Source organism: Gamsiella multidivaricata, assembly GCF_025024155.1.
Source record: "Gamsiella multidivaricata strain RSA 2152 chromosome Unknown BC939scaffold_27, whole genome shotgun sequence".
Lineage (NCBI taxonomy): Eukaryota > Fungi > Mortierellomycota > Mortierellomycetes > Mortierellales > Mortierellaceae > Gamsiella > Gamsiella multidivaricata.
The window spans coordinates 394595-416776 of record NW_026251735.1 but is presented as its reverse complement, the minus strand read 5'-3'; the positions used below and the strand labels follow the sequence as shown (position 1 = coordinate 416776).

At 48.2% G+C, this 22182-nt stretch overlaps 6 protein-coding genes and 1 non-coding gene across 7 annotated transcripts; 2 read left to right on the top strand and 5 right to left on the bottom strand.

The window, feature by feature from the left end:
• Nucleotides 1–8302: 8302 nt before the first annotated feature.
• Nucleotides 8303–8824, bottom strand: BC939DRAFT_449523 (uncharacterized protein; the record flags this gene model as incomplete). Its single annotated transcript, XM_051555397.1, has 2 exons — nucleotides 8778–8824; nucleotides 8303–8475 (listed from the first exon to the last, which is right to left on the bottom strand). Coding segments are annotated over exons 1-2 (158 nt in total), but the record flags the coding sequence as incomplete, so codon positions are not given.
• Nucleotides 8825–9803: 979 nt separating this feature from the next.
• Nucleotides 9804–10271, bottom strand: BC939DRAFT_137068 (uncharacterized protein). The gene has a single exon (XM_051550116.1). The coding sequence runs from the start codon at nucleotides 10235–10237 to the stop codon at nucleotides 9881–9883; it is 357 nt and encodes a 118-aa protein (XP_051413014.1). The 5' UTR covers nucleotides 10238–10271; the 3' UTR covers nucleotides 9804–9880.
• Nucleotides 10272–10735: 464 nt separating this feature from the next.
• Nucleotides 10736–11151, top strand: BC939DRAFT_449520 (uncharacterized protein). The gene is made up of 2 exons (XM_051555396.1): nucleotides 10736–10921; nucleotides 11016–11151. Exons 1-2 carry the CDS (start codon nucleotides 10753–10755, stop codon nucleotides 11027–11029), a joined length of 183 nt encoding a protein of 60 aa, XP_051413013.1. The 5' UTR covers nucleotides 10736–10752; the 3' UTR covers nucleotides 11030–11151.
• A 576-nt stretch (nucleotides 11152–11727) lies between these two features.
• BC939DRAFT_449519 (uncharacterized protein) lies at nucleotides 11728–12456 on the top strand. The gene is made up of 2 exons (XM_051555395.1): nucleotides 11728–12233; nucleotides 12317–12456. Exon 1 carries the CDS (start codon nucleotides 11837–11839, stop codon nucleotides 12149–12151), a length of 315 nt encoding a protein of 104 aa, XP_051413012.1. The 5' UTR covers nucleotides 11728–11836; the 3' UTR covers nucleotides 12152–12233; nucleotides 12317–12456.
• A 1911-nt stretch (nucleotides 12457–14367) lies between these two features.
• Nucleotides 14368–14439, bottom strand: BC939DRAFT_t92. The gene has a single exon. It is a non-coding gene; the product is annotated as a tRNA-Glu (tRNA).
• A 3641-nt stretch (nucleotides 14440–18080) lies between these two features.
• On the bottom strand, nucleotides 18081–20589 carry BC939DRAFT_410387 (P-loop containing nucleoside triphosphate hydrolase protein). The gene is made up of 4 exons (XM_051552917.1): nucleotides 20344–20589; nucleotides 20107–20229; nucleotides 19433–20017; nucleotides 18081–19336 (listed from the first exon to the last, which is right to left on the bottom strand). The coding sequence occupies exons 1-4, from the start codon at nucleotides 20440–20442 to the stop codon at nucleotides 18239–18241; spliced, it is 1905 nt and encodes a 634-aa protein (XP_051413011.1). The 5' UTR covers nucleotides 20443–20589; the 3' UTR covers nucleotides 18081–18238.
• Nucleotides 20590–20612: 23 nt separating this feature from the next.
• BC939DRAFT_449504 (mitochondrial K+-H+ exchange-related-domain-containing protein) lies at nucleotides 20613–22180 on the bottom strand. The gene is made up of 3 exons (XM_051555394.1): nucleotides 21683–22180; nucleotides 21383–21590; nucleotides 20613–21258 (listed from the first exon to the last, which is right to left on the bottom strand). The coding sequence occupies exons 1-3, from the start codon at nucleotides 22136–22138 to the stop codon at nucleotides 20735–20737; spliced, it is 1188 nt and encodes a 395-aa protein (XP_051413010.1). The 5' UTR covers nucleotides 22139–22180; the 3' UTR covers nucleotides 20613–20734.
• Between the last annotated feature and the right edge of the window lie 2 nt (nucleotides 22181–22182).

Genomic DNA, 22182 nt, shown 5'->3' with positions numbered 1-22182 from the left:
GCTCGACAACCAAGCGGTCGTGCAACAATACCAGCAGCTTGTGCGTTCCCGTGCGGACACGTTACCTCGTAAGCGGTTCCGTAGTACGTACTCCGGACACTGGGCAGCACTACACAAAATTGTCCATGATCGGCCTGGGTCGGTGGAGGTGAGGTGGATCCGTGGGCACAGCACCAACACTGGCAACAATCTTGCAGACACTGTGGCGACAGCCGCCGTCCGAGTCGAGTCAATGCCCTGGTCGGTTGATTTAAGCGAGCAGCAAGACATCCGCTTTTTTGCACATTGCCACGACCATCTTGTGGAACATGATCTGCGGCAGCTACTCAAGCAGCAGACGACAATCAGGCGTCATCAGGCCTGGACAACCCAACGTCGTGTCAAGAGAGCGATACCAGATCTTGCCGACGTGGAGTGGCGGTCCACCCTTGCTCATGTCCACCCTTGCCCATGTCCACCCTTGCCCATGTCCACGACAAGCGCTCTGTGCACACGTTTTTCAGCAGTGCTGCTGATACGTCCCAGAGGACACATCATATTAAGAAGCTGCATGGTATGCTGCCTACCCTGAATACCATGAAGGCTCGCCACCCGATTCTATATCCTGACCGTGTCTGCTGCGTCTGCGATGTTCAAGACGAGGACAACCATCACCTGTGGACCTGCAGTGCTACTAGAGATGTCCACAAGGAGATTTGGCGCGAAGGGCTGCAGCAGATTGATAAGTGGGGACGAGCTGCAACGACCGCATACATCAAGAACGGCAAGAAGCAGCAAGAGCGTGATAGGATCCGCGCTGGAGCCGCCGCTGCTGCACCGAAACTCATTCGATGGATTTGTCCTAACAACGAGACCCACATCCGAGGTCTATCCTGTATTGCCGGGACCCGATCAATGCTCAAAGGCGACGAGTTTTATGACCGCTCTCCGGATCTGACCTGGAGCATCAGCGATTTATGCCGTGGCATCACACCCGTCAGCCTTATCAAGGAGTGGGGCAGCCTATTTACCTCGCCATCGTCGATTGCGCGCCAGGCCATTCACAAGTTCGTCGGCTTTATTGAGGAGAAAGCTACGGAGCTGATCTGGAAACCACGCTGCAAGGCCACCATTGCTCGAGAGCGAGAATGGGGGACCACAGCCAAGATGAAACGAACTCCATACAAGGGACCGAGAGAGGACTGGAGTGATGGGTATGGATACATTAGCGACGATGACCAATGTCCGTGTGGTGCATTACTCGCTGACCATGTAAATGGGAGCTGCCCTGGCCCCGTGCTTGACCCAGACGCAGCGGATCGGACGCTGCTGAATTGCCTGCAAGGGAGGAGGCGGTTGACAACCATGGAGGGGATGGGGAAGATACCCTTCTTGTAACAAGGTGTTTTCAGCTTTTAACACACTGATGAGGTGTGGCAATTGTTGCGCAGGCCCGGAGAATGTGACCTGTCAACTGGCGACTGTAGATCGGTTCCGCTTTGGTGGTCGAGAGACAAGTTGTTATAAAAAAAATTCTATAAATGCACGTTTTGTCAGTGTCGTGCCTCCCTGCATTGCTTTCCAAAATACTTCGCCATACTGCGCCCACACTTCCCGGTACACTCTTTATCCTCACTCCGTTTTGCTCATTTGTCACCTGGCATCAATTACGAACACCTCAACTCCCTTGGTTTTCCTGAAGCGTTACATCTCATTTTATTCTTTTCTCTTTCGTTCGTTTCCGCTTCATTATATTTTCTTCGTCGTTCTCCTTCGTGTTATGCACATAAGAACGACAAATCCTTACGACATAGTAATAGTAGGCATGCTTGCACGATCAATATCTCTACAGTAAACCTAGCTAGAAAGAGTGAAGTGTTGCTCGCAGCAGTCACTTTCAAGATATGCCAATTAACAAAAAAAAAAAAAAATCCAGGAGAATAAGCAAGCGTATGTGATTCTTGCCTTAGACTACGTAGTTGACAAGAGATTTTTTTTGCTTTTTTTTCCTCCAAGTAGATATTGTTTAAGGACCACGCTCTACTGTGAGGATTGATTCCATCGCATGCACCAGGTGGCAATATCATGAGCAACTCCCTAAATTTCGTTGTCCGAAGCAGCCACCGACTCTGATGAGAATTCCAAACAGGAAATTCTTGTCGCATTCTGCGGTACATCCCCAGATTAGACAATCCTCAAGCGTTGAGTACTGATGCGGGAATATGCGGATGGACTTGAGCAACAAACGAAACTCGGTCACCTTGAGATCGCAGATTCCAAAACGAAGGGTCTTGAGGCACTTCAGCTAGGGCAAGGATACTGGTAAGCTTTCGGATATCGTTTACAGCGTCAAGATTAACCGGGAGAACGGACCATTCAGGTTGTGGGCAGTGTACCTCCAGTCAGTGGAGGATATATTACAGGTATTAAAGAGCGTTCTGTTGAAAGAAAAGAAATGGTTGCACTTTATTTTCTGCGGGTGCTAGGAAACCCCACTGGAGGAAGTTCATCTAACTCATTCAACCTGAAAATCGAGCCTGCGCTCCAGAATGCCTTCATCTTCTGCAAATACACAAAACAGTTTATATGGATTTCCTATAGGGATAATTTATTTGACAAACTCTCTAGTTTAATAGTCACCGGGGTTGTCATATAGCAGATTTTTATTCCTTGGCAACCCATGGGCGTTGTCGAATAGCGCGTCGCATTTTCATGGGCCTAGCGACGCATCTTCGTGTTCTGCTATGTAGAGATGGATAGTCCTCAAGTGCCCCCAAGAACCGGTATGTGCCTTATGTGTTGGAACGGAGTGTAGAGGTGCAATTCCAGCTGTGTGGATGAGAAGAAGTGCCAGACTATATCAGCGTGTACTGCGCGCAGCATTTAGTTACTGGTATATAAGTCTTGAAGTCAAGATCTTTAGACGGCAGTCTTTCTCTTTCTTTCTTCTTCTTCTCTATATAATAAAAATGCGAAGTTGTAAAATCCGTGTAAGCTACCAGAATTTGGAGGTAACTCTAACTTTATCCAGGTACAAGCTGAAAGTTGGAGGTTGGTGCTCTCTCTTTTATAGACTCGATGCACTCGAGAGCCGGAAAAAAAAAATCATCTATCTTTCCCTCTCACCGACTCTCTCTCTGCCTATCTCTATCACCGCCGCCTACCACCATCCTCCTCTGAAACCCCTACGACATGCACAAGTGCGAAAAGTGAAAAAAAAAAACCCCCCCCACGACCGCCAAACTAACTACGCATGCCCGAAAAGGTATTTCATGTCACCATGTCGCTCGCTCATTTCGCACCGCAACAACCACAGTGAATGCTTAGTCTGGGGTGTGATGAATGGTATCGGCGGTGGTTCATGACTTTGACGAGTTACCCAAGGTTGATTTGGGAGATTTTGAAATTTAACAAATAAACATATTAATTTGCAGTGCTTTTTCTTTGATGTTATGATCTCGATGACCCTTTGCAATGCCCTTTCTTGATGCAAAATTTCGAACACAATTCTTGCTTCGCCCAAAAATATATATCCTCCACATCCACCACTGCCAAACACCCTTCATCCTCGCACGTTCATTGCTTGACCCTTATCATTCAAAGCCATTCCTTTTGCTCCTCCCCAACCACCGCACCCTTCTTACATTGACTACCGAGAACATGGATACAACATGCAACCAAGCGTATGTGAAGTGTGTCTTTGTTATTGTTTACAGCGATATTGGTCCCCATGCTGGCTCGACACGAATCTATCGAATCTATAGTCCCGCTGCTGGATCTGTCTGAGCACCTCGAACATGCATATGCGGCCAAACAGGCCACTCCAGAATCACCTCCAGGGGCTGCCCTGAGAACCCCAGTGGCACACCCGAAAGGCAGGGGGAAGGGATTTTTTTTTATGGGGCAGACTTACAGAACAGTCTGAACTAACCGCTGATGTACTTCTCACTAGGCGTGTTGCGCTAATTCTCGCCTATGCCGCCTGGTGCGCTCCCGAAAGTTAGCAGCGGCATGAGCGCGCTAATCACCATCTGGACGAACCAGAGCATGCAGACCTGGCACCTGCCCCTGCTGCAGGATCTCTCCAAGCGTATCGGACATGCAGATGCGGCCAAATTGGCCACTCCTGAATCATATTCAAGGAATGCCCTAAGATTCTCAGTAGTACGCTCGAAAGGCAAGTTCTTTTTTTATTATATTTTTTATTTCTTATTTTTTTTATTTTTTATGGGACGAGTTTATATCTCTCGCCAGGCACGCTGACATAATTACCGCTTACACTCGCCGGAATAGCGCAAAGGATTGAGATGCGTTGCCCCTTGCGCGATGGCCTTTCACTAAGGATTTGGTAACAGGCGTTGAAGTCCCACGATCTTACGCCATCTTTTCGCCATGGTTCTACACCTATGCAGCCCATCCAATCCTCCCGAATTATGGGAAGCATTCGCTGATAACCTATCTCAGGACTTTCTGCACGTTACTGGAGATCGCCCGAATGCTGAAGAGGATGCCAAGAGCACTGCACTGTTCCACGCCAACGAGATTTTGAAATGAACTGGGACCAGTCTAGCGGTCTATGAAGAGATGCCTCGAGACTTTCGAAGCCTCATCAGTCGCCAACCCAACAGTGACGAACTTGGACAACATGCAGAGCTTGACACTGAGGCACTTGCGGGTAAGACGACTCGTGACTTGGATCTCTACAACGACGATCAAAAAGCGCTGTACGCTGCAATTACAGCAGCGCTGGATAACAAGGACGGAAGTGCGGCAAAGGTGTTCTTTATTGATGGACCAGGAGGAACGGACAAGTCTTTTTTGTACAATACTTTGATTGCCCACATCCGAGGAAGGCGCGAGAAGGATGTGACCGTAGTTGCCTCATTTGGAATTGCTGCTCAGGTCTTGACAGGAAGTCGTACAGCCCATTAGACCTTCAAAATCCCCCTACAGATCATGGAAAGCTCAATGTGCAATAATCCTCCAGGTACGCCTCCTCACCGAGGCAACCTCAAGGCTCTGATCGAAAATGGTACAATAGGTGGAAAGGAGGGCGTTTATACCCGAAATATCGTCTGTAGAAATCTGCTGAACGTCCAATAAAGCTATTTTTTTTTGTCTCGGATCCGTGGGGCAGTTCTACTAGTCCTTGAATAAAATCACCTTTACTTAAACCTACACCTAGACCTTTTGAATAGCGCTTCACCGGACCTGTAGAAAGGATAGCAGACTTTCTACGAATGCAAACAAACTTATGCCCATTTTTTGGCCCACGGTACATGACAGCCGGATTGTTGGCGTATCCGCTATTAAAGGAGATTGGATCGTCCGTATGGTTTGCTTTCCAGTGGCTCACCTCGCATGGAGAAAACTTGGACTGTCAGCCGGCCGATAGTTACCTAAACCACATAGAGTGCAGACGGGGTGGCCAGATACAAGGATCAGGCACATCACTTGATAGGGTGCGATGAGCAGAATAGGTACAGGACATTCATACGATCATCCAGTTACGGGATGTGCAGGTAGAGAGGCGTGCATTTATGGAATAGTCAATAGGGTTTGCATCCATAAGAATTTTTTGGTCAATAAATAACACAGATCGACAGGACCGAAAGGTTCCTGGTCTGTTTCCTCCCGCAACACTTGTCCTGTACGACTCCCTAAGTCGCTCCACGCACACATTGTCCCACTACACTGTACCCCAAGTTGGTATATTCTGCCATAGCTGGTCACCGTAGTGTGTCGCCCAGCAAGAGCAGAGACGGGACCTGTGCGTGTGAGCTTCTGGACCCCTAGTGCAATCAAGTGTTCCTGCGAGTCCACTCGCGTAGCTTGGAGGTCCCTCGGCCAGGTAACGATCATGGCCTTATAACGAACGAGAGCGGAGGATTACGAACAGCACCCTTCGATGTCGTCATTTAGGTATTGGAGTCAAAACACAGAGTCTCTTTGACCTTGCTGAAGCCTAACCCAAGTGTGTTGTCGCCTCTCTCATTCTTGTAAATAGCACTTGCTGTCTTTATTTTCCTTCTGCCAAAGGATCTCATTACAAGTGTCCTCTGTGTCTGGACCTTTATTTATTACAGTAAGACGACTATTATGTAGAGACTTCGTTCGCCAGAAGAGACATTTGTTGAGCAACGTATTCACAGCTTGTACTTTTACCTGATATAGAGCCACTACACCACAGCGTCCCCTCCCTCAAAATCATCCCTTCTGTCGACGCGATTGAGCGAGCTCGTTCTATGCTGAACGAAGCAACAAAAGTGCCAGGAACTAAAAAAAGCATAAAAAGGTTAGTAGCAAATAAACACAAATATTATGGAATAACGCAAAGGAAAGAAGCCGTGTAATGCATCTAACTTTCCAATGCGGGCACAACTGAAAGCAATACAGAGACACCTTCGGCAACAAATGCAGCAGGCAGAACAGCAAAAGCGTGAACAACAGCGACAATTGGAAGAAGAGCGGCGGCAGGCAGAACAGCAAGAGCGTGACCGACAGCGGCAACTGGAAGAGGAGCGACAGCAGGAGGAGCAACGACGCCTGCGGGACATCGAGAGGCGGGCTCGACACAGAGAAGAACGACGAAGACGACGCCATTCATATCGTAGATATATGAATGTGGATGCAGAGGCGTGTATAGACCACTTGCATGAGGATGCGCACAAGGCGGTGGACAATATGACGACACCTGTTCGCCAACCATTGCCGGCAGTATCAGATGAAATTGAGCGAGATTTACTGGGATTGGCGCTCCAGGTACCAACAATCCAGCAAATTCGGACAGCTAGGAGACGTTTGCAAACACATCAAAGGCTTCACTTCTGCTCGAATGGGTCAGTGATCCACAACGGCACGGAGCAGGTCGGTGCAGCATTTGGAGTTGTCGTTTCTGTGGATGGTGGTCCTTACACAACGGCATTCAGTGGACGGGTCGGTGGATACGCGTCGTTAACAATTGCAGAGATGTGTGGGCTCTTGGCAACAATTCTTATCAGCCCAAGGGAAGAGAACGTCGACATCTACATCGACAATCTCACAGTCGTCAACAATTTCAAGGAGTTGGTGCAGCAGCGGGATTCAGCAACAGCAAGGCAGCGTTTGAGATCTGCAGATGCACAGTGGTGGGCGATGGTGCATTATGCCTTCTTGCAACAAGGACAAAGTATATCTGTGCATTGGATACGAGGACATGCTGGACACCGTGGCAACGAGGCTGCAGACACTGTTGCCAAGGCAGCACATGGGTTCGATACAGGACTACGGAGGCTAGTCGCAACGCAACACCATGATTTGAAATGCCACGCACAGTTTGCAACACACAGTGCAGACCTGGACTTGAGAAGGATACTGAAGCTGCAGTCCGCGGTACGGCACCACTATCAGTGGACATTGCAGCATCGAACGAGGACCTACATCAAGGATTGGCGGTCGGTAGCATGGGCGCCCACGCTGCGGATCTTACACGATAATAACCCGCCAAAGCGCTTATACACCAGCCAGGAAGACTGTCGTTTACGTTTGCACAGGATCAAGAAGCTGCATGGAGATTTGCCGACATTGCAGGCGATGAAGAAACGACATCCAGATACCCACCAAACGGATATATGTCGTAGGTGTGAAAGTGAACCAGAGACGAACGATCATCTTTGGCGTTGTTCAGCTGCCTTATGCGACCAGCGGCAAGAGTGGAGGGACGCGGTGGAGGGGGTGAAGTCGAATGGATATCGCGCATGGAGACAGGCAGCGCGAAAATGGGAACAGGAGAGAGGAGGCCGAACGGAAGGACAAGCCCTTCACTGCGACTTGTCCCAACTTCTCGACAACAGGAACGAAGGCTATCTGGGAGTCAATGCAGTGGATTCAGGGGACGGCGGAAAGGCGAGGGACATATCACGCTGCGGAAGGAGAGGCACAGGAAAGTGATGCGGATTGGGAGGTCAAGGAGTTATACCGAGGTTTGGTGCCAACGAGACTCATTGAGACCTGGAAACAGCTATTTACCACCACCAAGTGGATTGCGACGATCATGGTAACAAAGTTCGTGAGCAGGATCGAAGAGTTTGGCAGGACCAAGATATGGAACAAACGATGCGAGAACACTGTCGCCTGGGAAAAATCGGATGGAATCACCTTCATGAGCAAACGCGCCGGAGGACGCAACGGTGATCGGGGACACCAACGTAGTGTTGGTGATTTCTCTGATTTGAAAGGGAGACGGTTACTTGCAACGGAGATCCAGGAAAGTAGACGGACCGCGGATTATAGGGTGCTGCAGCATTATTTGGGGCGAGGGAAGTTGGACATAATAGTGTGGTGTAGTAAATGAGAATCAGTTGGTTGTTCTTGCAAAGTTAATATTAGATCACGGGGAGGAGCACCGCCCCCAGAATAAAAGAATAAACGGTCTGGTACCTGAACCAGAGTCTTCTTTCCACCTAAATCATTTGTATCATATATTGTATTCGTCCAGATTGTCCGGATAACACCGCATCAACGACAGGTACTGACTACCACCGTCAGTAACCCATGCAACGAGATACAATCAACAGGGAATGCCGATCCTGAGCATTCGCCACCTTTGCACCGTCAATCGCTCATATTTAGACATTGTACTTGCCCCGCAGCGCTTCCCCGATTACCGATCGTCTCATTGAGCATCCGTCATCGGCCCACCCTCGTGAAACGGCATTATAAAGGTACAACGGAGGCCTGATCAGCGACTATTGGCATACAACGACTCTAGAGGGGTGGACTTCATTGTCACGACTCCTCGCCTCATCGGACATCACAATATGCGAACTCCTTGAAACTACCCCAGTCATTCCCAAAGGAATATAGTCCTAGCTCGCACCATTTAGCTAAACAGATCCCCATATTTATTCCTTTCCATTTACGTCTAGTCTATTTTACCTTTGTGTTCTTACATTCCGATCTAAAGGAGGACCCTGCACCACGAACCAGTAAGTGAGTAAGTGACCGAAGCACACCCTTGCCGAAGTCCTATTCACGTGGTAACTCCTGTTGTAAATAGAACTAATGGTAGAAATTATAGAACTCGTTAGTAGACCCCCTACACCGCAATGGAGGGTTTATTCGGCTTAAAAACAACCTTATTAACTTTGGATCTTGACTAGGAGACGTGTATCGCGCAACAGGTCACGTAGGAGTTTAGGTTAGACTAGCTATGCGACATGGGTTATGAATCTGACGCCTCAAGCCAACATAGTTGGTAGGGGATGCGGCTCTGCCGTGCATGGAAGGCATCTATGGCTTCAAGGCCTTTGCGGACCATGCGTCTTGTGCTCATGGGGATTTATGTTAATAAAAAAAAATGCATTTAGCTTTCCAATTTGTCAACATAGGGGGTCGTCCCGGGTCTGAAGGGCAGACCAAGAACGCATGCACAGTCTGGATTCCAGAGAGTCATGGGCACAATACATTTTTTAAAAATCACACCAGTCCGCCCGGCGGTCCTAGATCTCTGTGAGGCAGCAAGTCCCCCTCGTTTTTCTATATCAATAAAATAGACAACATTCAGGCGAATGGGCTTGAATCTTGGAGGCCGCCTGGCAGATGCCACCCCCCAGCATTTTTTTAAAATGTTTGTAAAAATTGCTGCTATAGCACATGGCAGGTGTTGCGGGACGTTTCCACACGCTGCATTTTTACAAAATGTACTGGTCCACGTTCTGGTTCTTAGCTTATCGCGGAACTGTGGGTGCTTTATGTGAGACGGACCTATGGCCCAGCTTGCTGTGGTTACAATTGGCGTTTAAGACTGCCTGCTGTTTTGACTGCTAAGACAATTTTTAAAAACAGCGCTGTCTAGAGTGCAGTCTGAGTCCATTAGACCAAGAACAACCCCCATAAGAGGGACAACCTTTACACTACAACGCTACTGTCGTGACCCCTCACTCGTAACGGCGCTATCCGTTCCGGCTCGGGTCTGTGAGTGTAGGTGCGTGTGTGTCTGCATGAAGTAGGGTGTAGAAGCCAGGGTGGTTATAGAGGGTCTATTTAAGGTAATCGGTACGGAAGCAAGAGATACAAATGGTTGAGCTAAATAAATACTACGCACTCGCCTCGCTATGAGGCAGCACTCAGAACGGATGCATGACCAGGGCCTCAGGGACAAATACGCACGGTTCGCAACAGCTACAACAGGGTCCCTTGCGGAAGCAGGATTTTCGACATCGGCTGTTTTACACCTCAAGCTATTACTTCCTACCCGGTGTATTTCAGACGATATCATTTGTCAAGGATATCGAAACGTTGCTGAAATGGACAAACAAGGTCGCGAAGTTTGAGCCCCAATTCACGGCATAGTTTCGGCAGATCCTTCACCATATACCTGGGATCATGAAATGGACATTCAAGCCAACAACTGATACACCGCTGGCCATCAATAGCGTCCTTACCCTCGTGAACGAGGAGTACACCGATAACAGAATCATTAGGATCACCATGGAGCTCTTTTCTAAGGATTATGGGGCAGGCGGCAAATAACTTTTCATCCCACCTATGGCGCTGCACTTATGGAGGAATGGCGGACAGGACTGTTGGGAATGGAAGAGGGACCAACTCATGAGTGGACAAGTGGAGAAAGCCTTCACCATCGTTCATATGACAAATCATTGGGAAGCACTCGAGGTCGACTTCATCAAGCGGAGAATATCATTTGGGGATTTTCTTCCCTGGTCAGCCCCTGACGATACCGTACTTGCAATGTGAAATGCAGCGGCGTGGATATCGAGTATTGGGACAACCATGTCAGCAAACTTTGTGTTCCTTCGCAGCCCCCAGGAAGTGGATCTTGTGGAGTCAATGCAACCAATACGATCGAGAAAACCGTCAATCCAGCTATTGAAGTTTGGACGCACGAGAGAACTGCCTATCATCGTACAAGACTCATCAGACTTGCGACTGGCCGCTCAAGGTAGATATTTCTCTTATATTGACGATACTGATATCCCTGATTGGTATAACTCTGTGCATGAGTATATTAATTACTATTTTCTCTTGTTTTTCAGCCTGCCGACCTTGAATACCAAATCTATGACGTTCAGAAAGAGCATCCCGACTCGAACACTGAAGCATGGACGCCCAAGCCTGAAGCAGACAAGGATGAACATCTCGATTCGCACGCCGGAATATGCAGCCCCAAACCTGAAATGGACACGGATGAAAACAGTATGCCGATCTGGACACCGAAGCATGGACACCCAAGTCTGAAGGAGACAAGGATGAGCATCCAGATTCAGACGCCCAAGCATGGATACCCAAGCCTAAAAGGGACACGGATGAGCATGCCAACCTGGACGCCGAAGCATGGTCCGAGTCTGAAGGAGACAAGGATGGGCATCCAGATCCAGACTCTGAAGCATGGAAACCCGAATTTGGCGAAGTATTTGAGGGTATTGAAGAAGCAGAAGCAAAGATTCATGGAAATCAACCTCGAAGCTCATTCGGCGCCATTGTCATATCGTTATCTGACCTCCACAACGTATATCGCCTTCCTGCCACATAACCACCATCGTCAGTTAGCACAATCATGAAATGCGATCCACAGCCTCTGAGTTTAACCATCGTTGTTTGGTGCTAGAACCCGGGATCCTTGCAAAGATCGCTAGCTATTCCTGTCGCATATTTCATTTAATTTAATAAATGTATCTCTAGCTCACTATTAAATTTTATGCAAATAAATACCCAATCGATGTGGTGTGTCCACCCACATCTCTTTCTCACTCACCTCTATTTCCAATAATATGTCAATTCCAAAGGAGACTTTAATTTGGATGGCGTTCTCTTCCTATTCAACAACGATTGGCTGAACAAGTCGTTTGACTGTAAAATGATAGTCAATGCCATTCAGAAGGCGAAAAGGGCGGAATCAGGAGCATTGGAGACTGCAGAGTTATTCAATTTGCTGCTTGCGAAGGAACGTGAGGACAAAGATTGGTTCGTCCGGATTGAACTCGATGATGCTGGAAGGCTTCGGCGGGTTTTCTGGATGAGTCCATCCAAAAGGATCCTCTACCGCCGTTATCGGGACATTGTGCTAAACGACAACACATCAAAAACAAACCGTTTCAATATGCCTTTCAGCGCCTTTGAAGCTGTGGACACCGATGGGAAAAGTCGTTTTGGTCGGATGTTCCTTGGTTAGCAGAGAGACAACAGGCGACTATGAGTGGATTCTACATCAGCCGTTGGAGGCGAGTGATGGATACCCTCCTGATGTTATCATGGTAGATGAGGACTTAGCAATAGAGATAGCCTGTCACAATGTCATTGAGGACACAATTCTTATAAACTGTATTTGGAACCTTAGACACCAGAATCTCAACAGAAACCTTCACGGCGCACTGGGCGGCGAATAGTAAACGTTAATTTCTTCTTGGTGGACAACACGGAACGCTTTGACGGAGGAGGAGCTCGAATAAGGCTGGTCGGAGACGATCATAGTATTTGGAGAAAATAAGTCAAAGATCCATGCTTACCTCGAACGGATCTATGAACGATGCCAGCACTGGACCTGGCTTCGGATTGGAACGAGATTCATAGTGGGTATCCAGTATGCTCAAAGAGTTGAGAGCATCTAGAATGTCATTAAGCGGTCTATCAATCGCAAGACACCACTGCATGATCTCTTCTTGACCATCGAAAGGAAGCTGTTTGATGCTACCCCGACCGCGAGGCTACTCTAGTACAGAGCTGACTTGAAGCCGGACTCCTATCAGAGCCTTTCGCCAAGAATATGTTTGCAGAAATTGAGGAGCTTAGCAGTCGTTTCCTCGGTGAAGCGGCCAGAAACCAAATGTCCGCTGGAATGATACGATCCGCGTATTATGAAATATATCTTCGTCGTCCCACGTGCAGAGAGAAGGCCGAGATTGAAATGACTGACGAGCTTCCGGGCGAGCTACAAGATGAAGAAGTAAGTATACTTACAGGTTGAAAATGACCGCGACAAAAAAAAAAAAAAAAAAAAAGAAGGAATGAGCAACAATTACGCGACACCATACTGATAACCTAATGCATGCTCTCCACACTGGAAACAGTGCTAGGAATGAGACGAGGCTGGCGATAACGACGAATTAGGTGTATCTGGATTGTATTGGAAGTATGTTTACACACTTTTGATTGTCAATCTAATTCATAGTCTACAGATTGAAAAAATGCAAAGGAAGACCACCTGAAAGCTTCCTTAGATGTCTTACGTTCTACTATTGGTAAACGTAACATTAAGTGTATTTTCGATGTTAACTTCTGTACATGCTTTCTGCTGCAAAACTGTGGCATGGTGTGCCGACGCTATTTCAAAGCAAATGTCACATCAGATTAATTCTCAAGCGATGGTACAAGGAATTCATACAGGACGATCTCGACCTTGATGTCAGTTCTGAGCGGTTTTGGATCGTCAAAATATACCGGAGGTCTAATAATGCCAGTACACCTGTCGACACCTACATGGGAGACATCACGGAGGCTTCCCAGTCTTTGCAGTACCCAGGCAGCCCGACGAACGCGAGATATCGAGGAAACGGCGCTACGGGGAAATATCAAGGATGATGAGGGAGCCTTTGGATGTAGTCAACTTAAAGCCGGAGCAGTTCGAAATGGTGAAAAAAACAATTTCCAAAACCATCATCAAAGGGAGGAACTTTTAAAATTATGAATCCTGTTGAGATGAAGGCCAAGGGCAGACCAAAGCAGACGCGTATCAGGAGCAATGTTGAGACTCAGAAGCGTCTCGGTCGCAACACACGAAGTTCATAAATAAAGATAAATTTCATGCATATTCGAAATCATTGCCCTACTTAAAGTAAATGTCAAGGGCAGACAAAGGATTCAGGGGAGAAAGCAAGAGCACAAGGTATAAGGATAATGGCCTATTGCAGACTGGATTCGTGGGGTTGGGTTATACCAGGTTCTAAGAACTCAAAAAAAAAAATTCTTGCCACAGTTGACAAGATTGTGCGATACGTCGGCATAGGATCGGCTTGGCGTACGAGGGTAGTTGGGCTCCCCGTGACATTCGGCGACCGCCTGTGTGAGAATTATGGAGAGAAGCATAGCCTTCCATGAAAACTTCGAGATAGCAAACGGCACTTGAATGCAGAAAGACGGGCCTAGTGCCGCCTGTAACCCTCATCGCGCCCGACCCGCAATAGACAAACGAGTAAGGGTCACACGTTGCCTCAGCATCTGGCGTTAGCCATTTTATTTCAAGGGCTAGGGGAAATGGGAGCGGTCCAACGAAGACAGCTTGTATTGTGTGTGATCACTCTGCCAGTACTATTTGCCAAATAGTAGCGCTGGATTGTCAAATAAGACTGCAGCCAAGGAAGTCGCAAAAAAGTAGCTGCAGTGGTCAAAATATTCCCAGTCCGGGGATCGAACCCGGGCCTTGTCGGTGAGAGCGACAAATCCTGACCACTGGACCAACTAGGAATTTTCTTCGATGGAAGGTAATCAACTTAATCCTTTATATTTCTTAAACAAATTTTGCTTATTTCCTTGCGCTGTATACGTTAATTCCTCGCTAAATTTCATAAATCGAACTGGACAGGCAGTGCGAAAATGGGAACAGGAGAGAGAGGAGGCCGAACGGAAGGACAAGCCCTTCACTGCGACTTGTCCCAACTTCTCGACAACAGGAACGAAGGCTATCTGGGAGTCAATGCAGTGGATTCAGGGGACGGCGGAAAGGCGAGGGACATATCGGGTTGCGGAAGAAGAGGAGCCGGAGAGTGAGGCAGATTGGGAGGTCAAGGACTTATACCGAGGTTTGGTGCCAACGGGACTCATTGAGACCTGGAAGCAGCTATTTACCACCACCAAGTGGATTGCGACGATCATGGTGACAAAGTTCGTGAGCAGGATCGAAGAGTTTGGCAGGACCAAGATATGGAACAAACGATGCGAGGACACTGTCGCCTGGGAAAAGTCAGTTGGAATCACCTTCATGAGCAAACGCGCCGGAGGACGCAACGGTGATCGGGGACACCAACGTAGTGTTGGTGATTTCTCTGATTTGAAAGGGAGACGGTTACTTGCAACGGAGATCCAGGAAGGTAGACGGACCGCGGAGATCCAGGAAGGTAGACGGACCGCGGATTATAGGGTGCTACAGCATTGCTTGGGGCGAGGGAAGTTGGACATAATGGAGGGGTTATTCGGTTTAAAAACAACTTTATTAACATTGGATCTGGATTAGGAGACGTGTATCGCGCAACAGGTCACGCAGGAGTTAGGTTAGGCTAGCTATGCGACATGGGTTATGAATTTGACGCCTCAAGCCAACATAGTTGGTAGGGGATGCGGCTCTGCCGTGCATGGAAGGCATCTATGGCTTCAAGGCCTTTGCGGACCATGCGTCTTGTGCTCATGGGGATTTATGTTAATAAAAAAAAAAAAAGAAAATTCATAAATCGAACTGTCCCGGTCGGGGAGAGGAAAGACGCCCTCGAGGGCTACGGAGCTGATCTGGAAACCACGCTGCAACGCGACCATTGCTCGGGAAAGAGAGTGGGGAGTCACAGCCAAGATGAAACGCGCATCATACAAGGGCCCTAGAGGAAACTGGAGTGAGGGCAATGGATACATTTGCGACGTTGACCACTGTCCGTGTGGTACGTTGCTAGCCGACCATGCAAAAGGGAGCTGCCCTGACCCCGTACTCGAACCAGACGCAACGGGTCGGACGCTGCTGGACTGCCTGCAAGGGAGGAGGCGGTTGACAACTATGGAGGGGATGGGGAAGATACCCTTCTTGTAACAAGGTGTTTTCAGCTTTTAACACACTGATGAGGTGTGGCAATTGTTGCGCAAGCCCTAGGGGCAGGCCCGGGGAATGTGACCTGTCAACTGGCGACTGTAGATCGGCTCTACTTTGGTGGAAAGGACGACTGTAGTAGATCATTGCTAGTTAGGTCTGATAGATTCGCAGGGTCAATCGACTCGAAAGACAAATTGTTATAAAAAAAACCCCCCAGGATCATCTTCCAGATGTATAGGTTGCAATTGGAGAGATGGTCTTGGCAGATATGCAGGTGAGGAGACTGCCGAACAGATTGCAGGAGAAAGACCTCAGGACGCTCAGGGAGATTACAGTTGATGTTGTCGGACATGGTAGGACAACAATGCTAGAAGATATAGGGCCAGTTGGACTATAGAGTATACACAGGAAACAGGCCCTCTCGGAGGCCATGTTTAATAAAAAAAAACATAAAATCGAGTTGTAGCCTAGATGAGGTCCCAGAAGCACAGGAAATGCATTTTATCCCATTGAGCGGACAAAGGCATGCAAATATTCAATGTTTAGCCGTTTCAATGATATTAATGGAAATAAAGGGAATGCTGGACGCGCTTGCCTGCGCTATGTTTTCTTTGTGGTCCTCTTGAACGTTATGCTACGACCACAATAAAGACACGCTGCCTTTTCGTATTTTTTGCTCTGTTCCTACTCATCAAAACTACCTCTTTTCTTTCTTACCATCACTCAACACTCCCAGCATACTCCTCTCGTCTTTTTTTATTTTTTATTTTTATTGAAACACAACTCATATACGCATGCCGTCGACTGAATATTCAACACCAAAAATGACATTCGCTGCAAGGTCGACTAACCAACCTACTAGAAAATCAGATCTTAGCTCTTCATTGGGGAGTGTTCAGCGGCGACGGTACATTGAAGGCAAAACTAAAGTGGTTGAATATGAACGCGACAAAAGGAGAGACATTAGGATAAATAGAAGACAACATACGGATGGGCTGATAAAGAGTCTTTTTTTAACGTGTCCTTGGGTATGGTTTTAGACAATATAGCACCCTCGGTTCCCGTATGGCACCGCTTGCAGTGGATAATGGATGCGTGGGACCCACAGCATCCAAACTGTCAGTTCAAAGTTTGTTGAAAACATTATTTTACTGCGTTCGTGCCCTTTTTTTTTTTTTTTTTTTTTTTTTTTTTTTTTTTTTTTTTTTTCGTAGACGTGTCGATCTTACGCTCGTATGCGTGCCATTTCTGTGCAACTGTTTAGTATTTTTTCTACGACGCAGCGAACCCAGACTGCGTCCAGAAGCAAGTGGCACCCGCAGGTGTCACCCCAGAAGAATGGCAGCATGCTCACGATAAATGCCCTAATCCTGGATGGTAACCATATCACGAGCAAACAGTGCTTCTTTCGCTGTTTTTTTTTTTTTTTTTTTTTTTTTTTTTTTTTTAAAAATAATAATAATTAATCTACGAACATCTACCCCTCCCTAACAGGATGGTTCCAATCAAAGCCGTTGGCTTCACCGCCCTCTTGGACCGCATGGCCGTTCAAGAATCCCGAGTCCAAGTCCAACGCCAGTACCTCCTTGAATTTGCTCCGGCCCTCCACGACCTCCACCTCGAGCACTCGATCAGAACCCAGCAACGGATCCGAACCATCAAGGTCCGGCATATGCAACTCAACCAACGTTTCCTGCGACTCATGAAATACATTCACGTCCTAAACAACCGTGGGGTAGACCTTCAGCCTCACGAAAATTCACTCGGCATACGTTTTGAAGATGGATTAGCTCTGTTGGAAAACCCGGCGATATTTAGAGGCAAGATGGTGGATCTGTGGGCGAAGGTTGAGATGTTGAAGAATAGGAGCAAAGGGATGGGAAATCGACGGGGCTGTGAGGTGTCATGGATCCCACCGAACCAGTTGGAGGCCATTACGAAGGTTTGTTTGTCTCTACTGTAGATACAGAAAAGTGGTGGATGGTGTGTGCGCGTGTGGACTAAACACTGCTTGATTCTGTTTGCCTGATGAATAGACCCTGCATGATACCCAGCTTGGGCTCGCGTATCTACAGAACTTGTTGAAAGACGATACGCAGACATTGGAGATCCTATCCCATAAGACGCATAAGATCATGCAAATGTCCAGTTAGAGCCAAGATTCGTGCTTGCACAGATAGACCAGCGACAAGATAGCAAGGGTAAAGCGTCGTTGTTCCTGTCCGCAGGAGACCAAGACTCTTTCCGCTAACTGCTAGGAGTATCATTGCATTTTCGCCTTCAACGCAAAACGGGACAACGAAGCAAAAAGGAGTTATGTAATGAAATGAAAAATGTTTATTTTTGCGAAATAATGCGTATATGTGAGATGAAATAAAGAAAAATGATAGAAATGATAAACCATTACAGCCGCAAGCCAGATTTCGAAAAATACCCAACCACAAACAGGCCCAGCGTCTGAAGGCGTCCTGTTTACCTCCAGTCGGTCTTGCCGTTGCCACGCTTGTTCGAGAACAAGTGCTTCGGCATCTTTGTCTGCACAGCTCTGTCGGACTCTCCCCGCTTCGCAAACAAGTTGGGTGTGCGCTGGGCCAGCTTGCGCACCTTCTCCGACTCCAGCTTCTGCTTGACGTTGCGCACTCCGGACATGGTCCTGTCCCGCACAACACTCGTCTCGGGTCTCGCCATCGATGCACTGCGAGCAATGCTCTCGCCTCGGCTGGACGAGCGAGCACGCTTGATACCCCGGCTGCGGGCCCGAGCCTCGGTCGAGTCCAGACCCAAGGTCTCCAGATGGTCCGACATGTCCGATACCGTGCGCTTAATCGCCGTCTTCGGCAGCATGGGTCTGTTCTTCGTGGTCTTCAGACGTGCCTGGATACGGGTCAGACGGTTGCGTTCCGTAATTGCGTTCGCAGTCGCCTCCAATGCCTCATCCTCAGAATCCATCTCCTCTTCCTCCGACTTATAGAAGCCCTCGGCCTCGAGCCTCTCCTCCTCGCGCTCGAGCTCATCCAACTGCTCCTGAATATCAGCATCAATGAAATCAGCCACGTTCTTGCCCTGCCAGATCTCGGGGATGATGTCGTACTTCCAATCTGGGTTGTCGAGCAAGTATTTCTTCTTAAGATCCACATTGAACACACCAGCACCACCGTTCTCGCCCTCGAGATCGCGCTCCAGCTTGATGCGATCAGGATCATTGGGGTCATACTTGGACTTGTTGGAGGCTGCAGCGGGTATGTGGGGGAGACGGGGGTTGTCGTCGCGAGCAGCAGGTCGGGTGAGGTGGATCTTGTTGAGGATATCGTTGATCTTGTGGCCCTTCATCTTGGAATCTACACGCGATTGCAAAAGGCGGTCGCAAGCGGTCTGCTTGACGTTCATAACACCCTCCTCGGTGTAGCAGGACATGCCGAGCATCTCGACCTGGTCGTTGTCGACAATCTGATCCAACAGTGCACGGTCCTCGACGCTGATGTCCTCGATCGTCATGGCATCAATCTTATTTACGATCAGCAACACAGGCTTGTTAGCGAACAATGGTTTGATGCTGTGGAAAAGCGAGACCTACGAAAGGTAAAAAAAAAAAAAGAATATAGTAATTAGTATTCGAGTCAATCAAATATATTGCAAGAGCTGCGCCGCATTGATTGATTTTCTTACCTGCTCCTTGATGCTGTATCCGCAGCGCTCAGAAAGGTCGACAAAGTAGAGGACGGCACAACGCAAGTGAGCAAGAGCAGTAATGGACTGCATTTCAATGGTGTTGCGATTCTCGAGAGGGTGATCCAAGATACCGGGGGTGTCAATGACCTGCCAGCGCAAATACTTGTAGTCCATGTGTCCAACAAAGAGTGATTTGGTCGTAAAGGCATAGGGCTGGACATCCACATCCGCACGAGTAATCTTGTTCATGAAGGATGACTTTCCAACGTTAGGGTACCCGCAAACGAGCAGAGTGCGGGTGTTGGGGTCGATCGAGGGGAGACGAGCCAAGTGCTGACGGACCTGCTCCAAGTAGGCGAGTGAGTCCTTCTGACGACGCATGATGGTCGCCATTCTTCCCATAGCTGCCTTCTTGAGCTGCTTGCAGCGGTAAAGCGAGTCACCAAACTTCAACAGGCGGACATAATCTTTGCCGACCTGGTCAATCAAATGGCGAGCAGTGTTCATCTGACCCAGAGCGAGTTTGTAATGATCCTTGTCGTAAAGGACGTTCATCAAATCGGAGTAGAAGGGATGGATATCCTGGTGGGAGAAAACAAAGCAGCAAAGGGTCAGTCGATAGTCTATATATGCCTCTGCTTTCCTGCAATAGCTTATTTCAAATAACTTACATCGAGCTTAGGGAACTCGTCGAGGATGCCCTTCAGACGCTCGTCAAAGTTCTCCTGCGTGAACTTGACCTTACGCATGTAAAAGTTACGGATGCGGCTGATAGCAAAGTTGGCATGAATAACCTATTGTCGAGCCCGATTAACAGACGTGTTTACCAGATAAGTATACAGTTCATCCCTTTTGAGTGTCTACAGTCCACTAGAAGAGGATGGTGAAGCGTGGCAGAAGAGGATTACCGTTGGGGTCTTGCGCTGGGTCTTGGAGAGGACAATGTCCAAAAAGTCCGTGCCCGTGGGGACGGGGGTGATCTTCTTGAAGTTATAGATGGATGTCATGGCGTCTGATCCCTTTTAATCCTTTGGTTATCCTGAGAGTGAGTTGGGGTCCAGGGAAAGCGATAGACGGGGTGGAGGGAATGAGGATGAAGGACAGAGGGACAAACAAAAAAAAGGGCAACTCGCAGTTAACTTTCTTCGCAAGAAAAAAAAAAAAATTCAATGACTGCTTTTCCTTGTTTATGTTTCCATTTCAAGCACCAAGAGTGTGCAGCGCATGCGATTGGCTAGTTGGAATTGTTGCTCAGGGAATGATATCTATTTTGTCTTTCTACTTCAGCAAGACCTCGACCTAGTCTTGCTTGCTTTGTCTATGCTTGTTATTGTTATTATCCATGAGCTTTTCCTTCACAAACTTCTCTGCTTCCTGACGCCGGGCCCGTCTGATCTCCCGCGACATCTGCGGAGCCTGCTCAAATATTTGACATATCTTTTCAATCTCTGCGTCCGTTACAAAGCCCTCACGCACCACATGGTCTGTCATGGACAGTGGATCATCCTTCTTATCTGTTGTTGAGCGGTGTGATGCTTTGGCGTCTGTTTCTGCTGCTGATGACGCTTTGACTGCCGCGTCCCTGTTGGTATCTAATGTTGGAGTGATCTCTCCTGAAGACTCTGCAATGGCAGGCCCCTTTGGACCGCCCTGCTCAGTCGACTTTCTTTGTGCTTGTCTCTTTTTCGAAAGCTGGCCAGACGATGTGAAGAAGACCGCAAAATCTGGATCATGCTGTAAGCCCAGGTTCAGAACATCGCTCGGTTGAAATTCAAGCGTTCCATTCTGGACCATCAAGCCCAGATGTTTCGCGCCATTGTATGCTATACACAATTCCCATTGAGGTGACAAAGAGAGACAAAGAACCCAGGGTTAGGCTCACTTCAACGAGAACCGGGATATTTCCATCCGCATGTACAATCCGATCCAGACAACATCGCACGTTACCTTTCCAATGGCTCCAGAGCCGAAAGGCATTGTAGAAGAAGGGGATGTTGGGAATCAAGGGCACGATCGTGAACAGAGATGTAACAGGGACCCATAGTGCAGAGTATATCATGTACTTGCGGTGATAGGGTATCCTTTGTTCAATCAACATCTTGAGATCCGCATTCACCTGGGCTTGTTTGACAGCCGACGGATATAAGAAAGGGACCTATTCTCGAAACGATATTGTCAGAAAGACAGCTTTGAGACCAATGCGTATTTCTGTGAATGCAGAGTCGCAGCACAATGATATTACGGTACCGTGGTGGTAATGTTTACGTCTTCCTTGGCCGGGATCTCCTTGAGAAAGGTCTCCTGGTGCTCGATCTTCTCCAGCATTCGTGTCCCTGCGCCATAGAGCTTCTGCTTCAAGCTGTCGGGCTTGGCCTGTCCCAGCCCCTCCCATTTCTTACCCGCCCAGGTGGTTGTGCGGTTGAGATACGAGGTCGAAGACGGCGCGATGGTGGAGTGACAGTGCATCGCTTTCGTGGTCCGCGACAGCGGGATCAGAAATATCCTCATCGCGACAGGTCCTTCGTGTTCTTGGAAAGGAAAAGATAAAGAAGGGGAGGAGGGTAAAGAAAGGCAGATACTGCAGTTGGAATAGTTGAGGTGGAGATGAAAGTGGAGAGAAGAGTGAAGGACAGGGATTGTCAGGCGCGGGGCAAGCTCGTTTGCATGCTGCTGAGAAGGTTCGTTGAGGAAAGGTGACCGCATTGCTGGTGCTTTCTTTCCATTTTTGGACACACTCCTCCTGCACT

Coding starts and splice junctions, on each gene's coding strand:
- BC939DRAFT_410387 (XM_051552917.1), bottom strand. CDS start 20,442: ATGACATCCATCTATAACTTCAAGAAGATCACCCCCGTCCCCACGGGC. Junction 20,230..20,343: donor CCCAGCGCAAGACCCCAACG/GTAATCCTCTTC, acceptor GCTCGACAATAG/GTTATTCATGCCAACTTTGC. Junction 19,337..19,432: donor GATACAGCATCAAGGAGCAG/GTAAGAAAATCA, acceptor TACCTTTCGTAG/GTCTCGCTTTTCCACAGCAT.
- BC939DRAFT_137068 (XM_051550116.1), bottom strand. CDS start 10,237: ATGATATCGTCTGAAATACACCGGGTAGGAAGTAATAGCTTGAGGTGT.
- BC939DRAFT_449520 (XM_051555396.1), top strand. CDS start 10,753: ATGTCAGCAAACTTTGTGTTCCTTCGCAGCCCCCAGGAAGTGGATCTT.
- BC939DRAFT_449504 (XM_051555394.1), bottom strand. CDS start 22,138: ATGCGGTCACCTTTCCTCAACGAACCTTCTCAGCAGCATGCAAACGAG. Junction 21,591..21,682: donor ACGTAAACATTACCACCACG/GTACCGTAATAT, acceptor TTTCGAGAATAG/GTCCCTTTCTTATATCCGTC. Junction 21,259..21,382: donor GCTCTGGAGCCATTGGAAAG/GTAACGTGCGAT, acceptor AATTGTGTATAG/CATACAATGGCGCGAAACAT.
- BC939DRAFT_449519 (XM_051555395.1), top strand. CDS start 11,837: ATGATAGTCAATGCCATTCAGAAGGCGAAAAGGGCGGAATCAGGAGCA.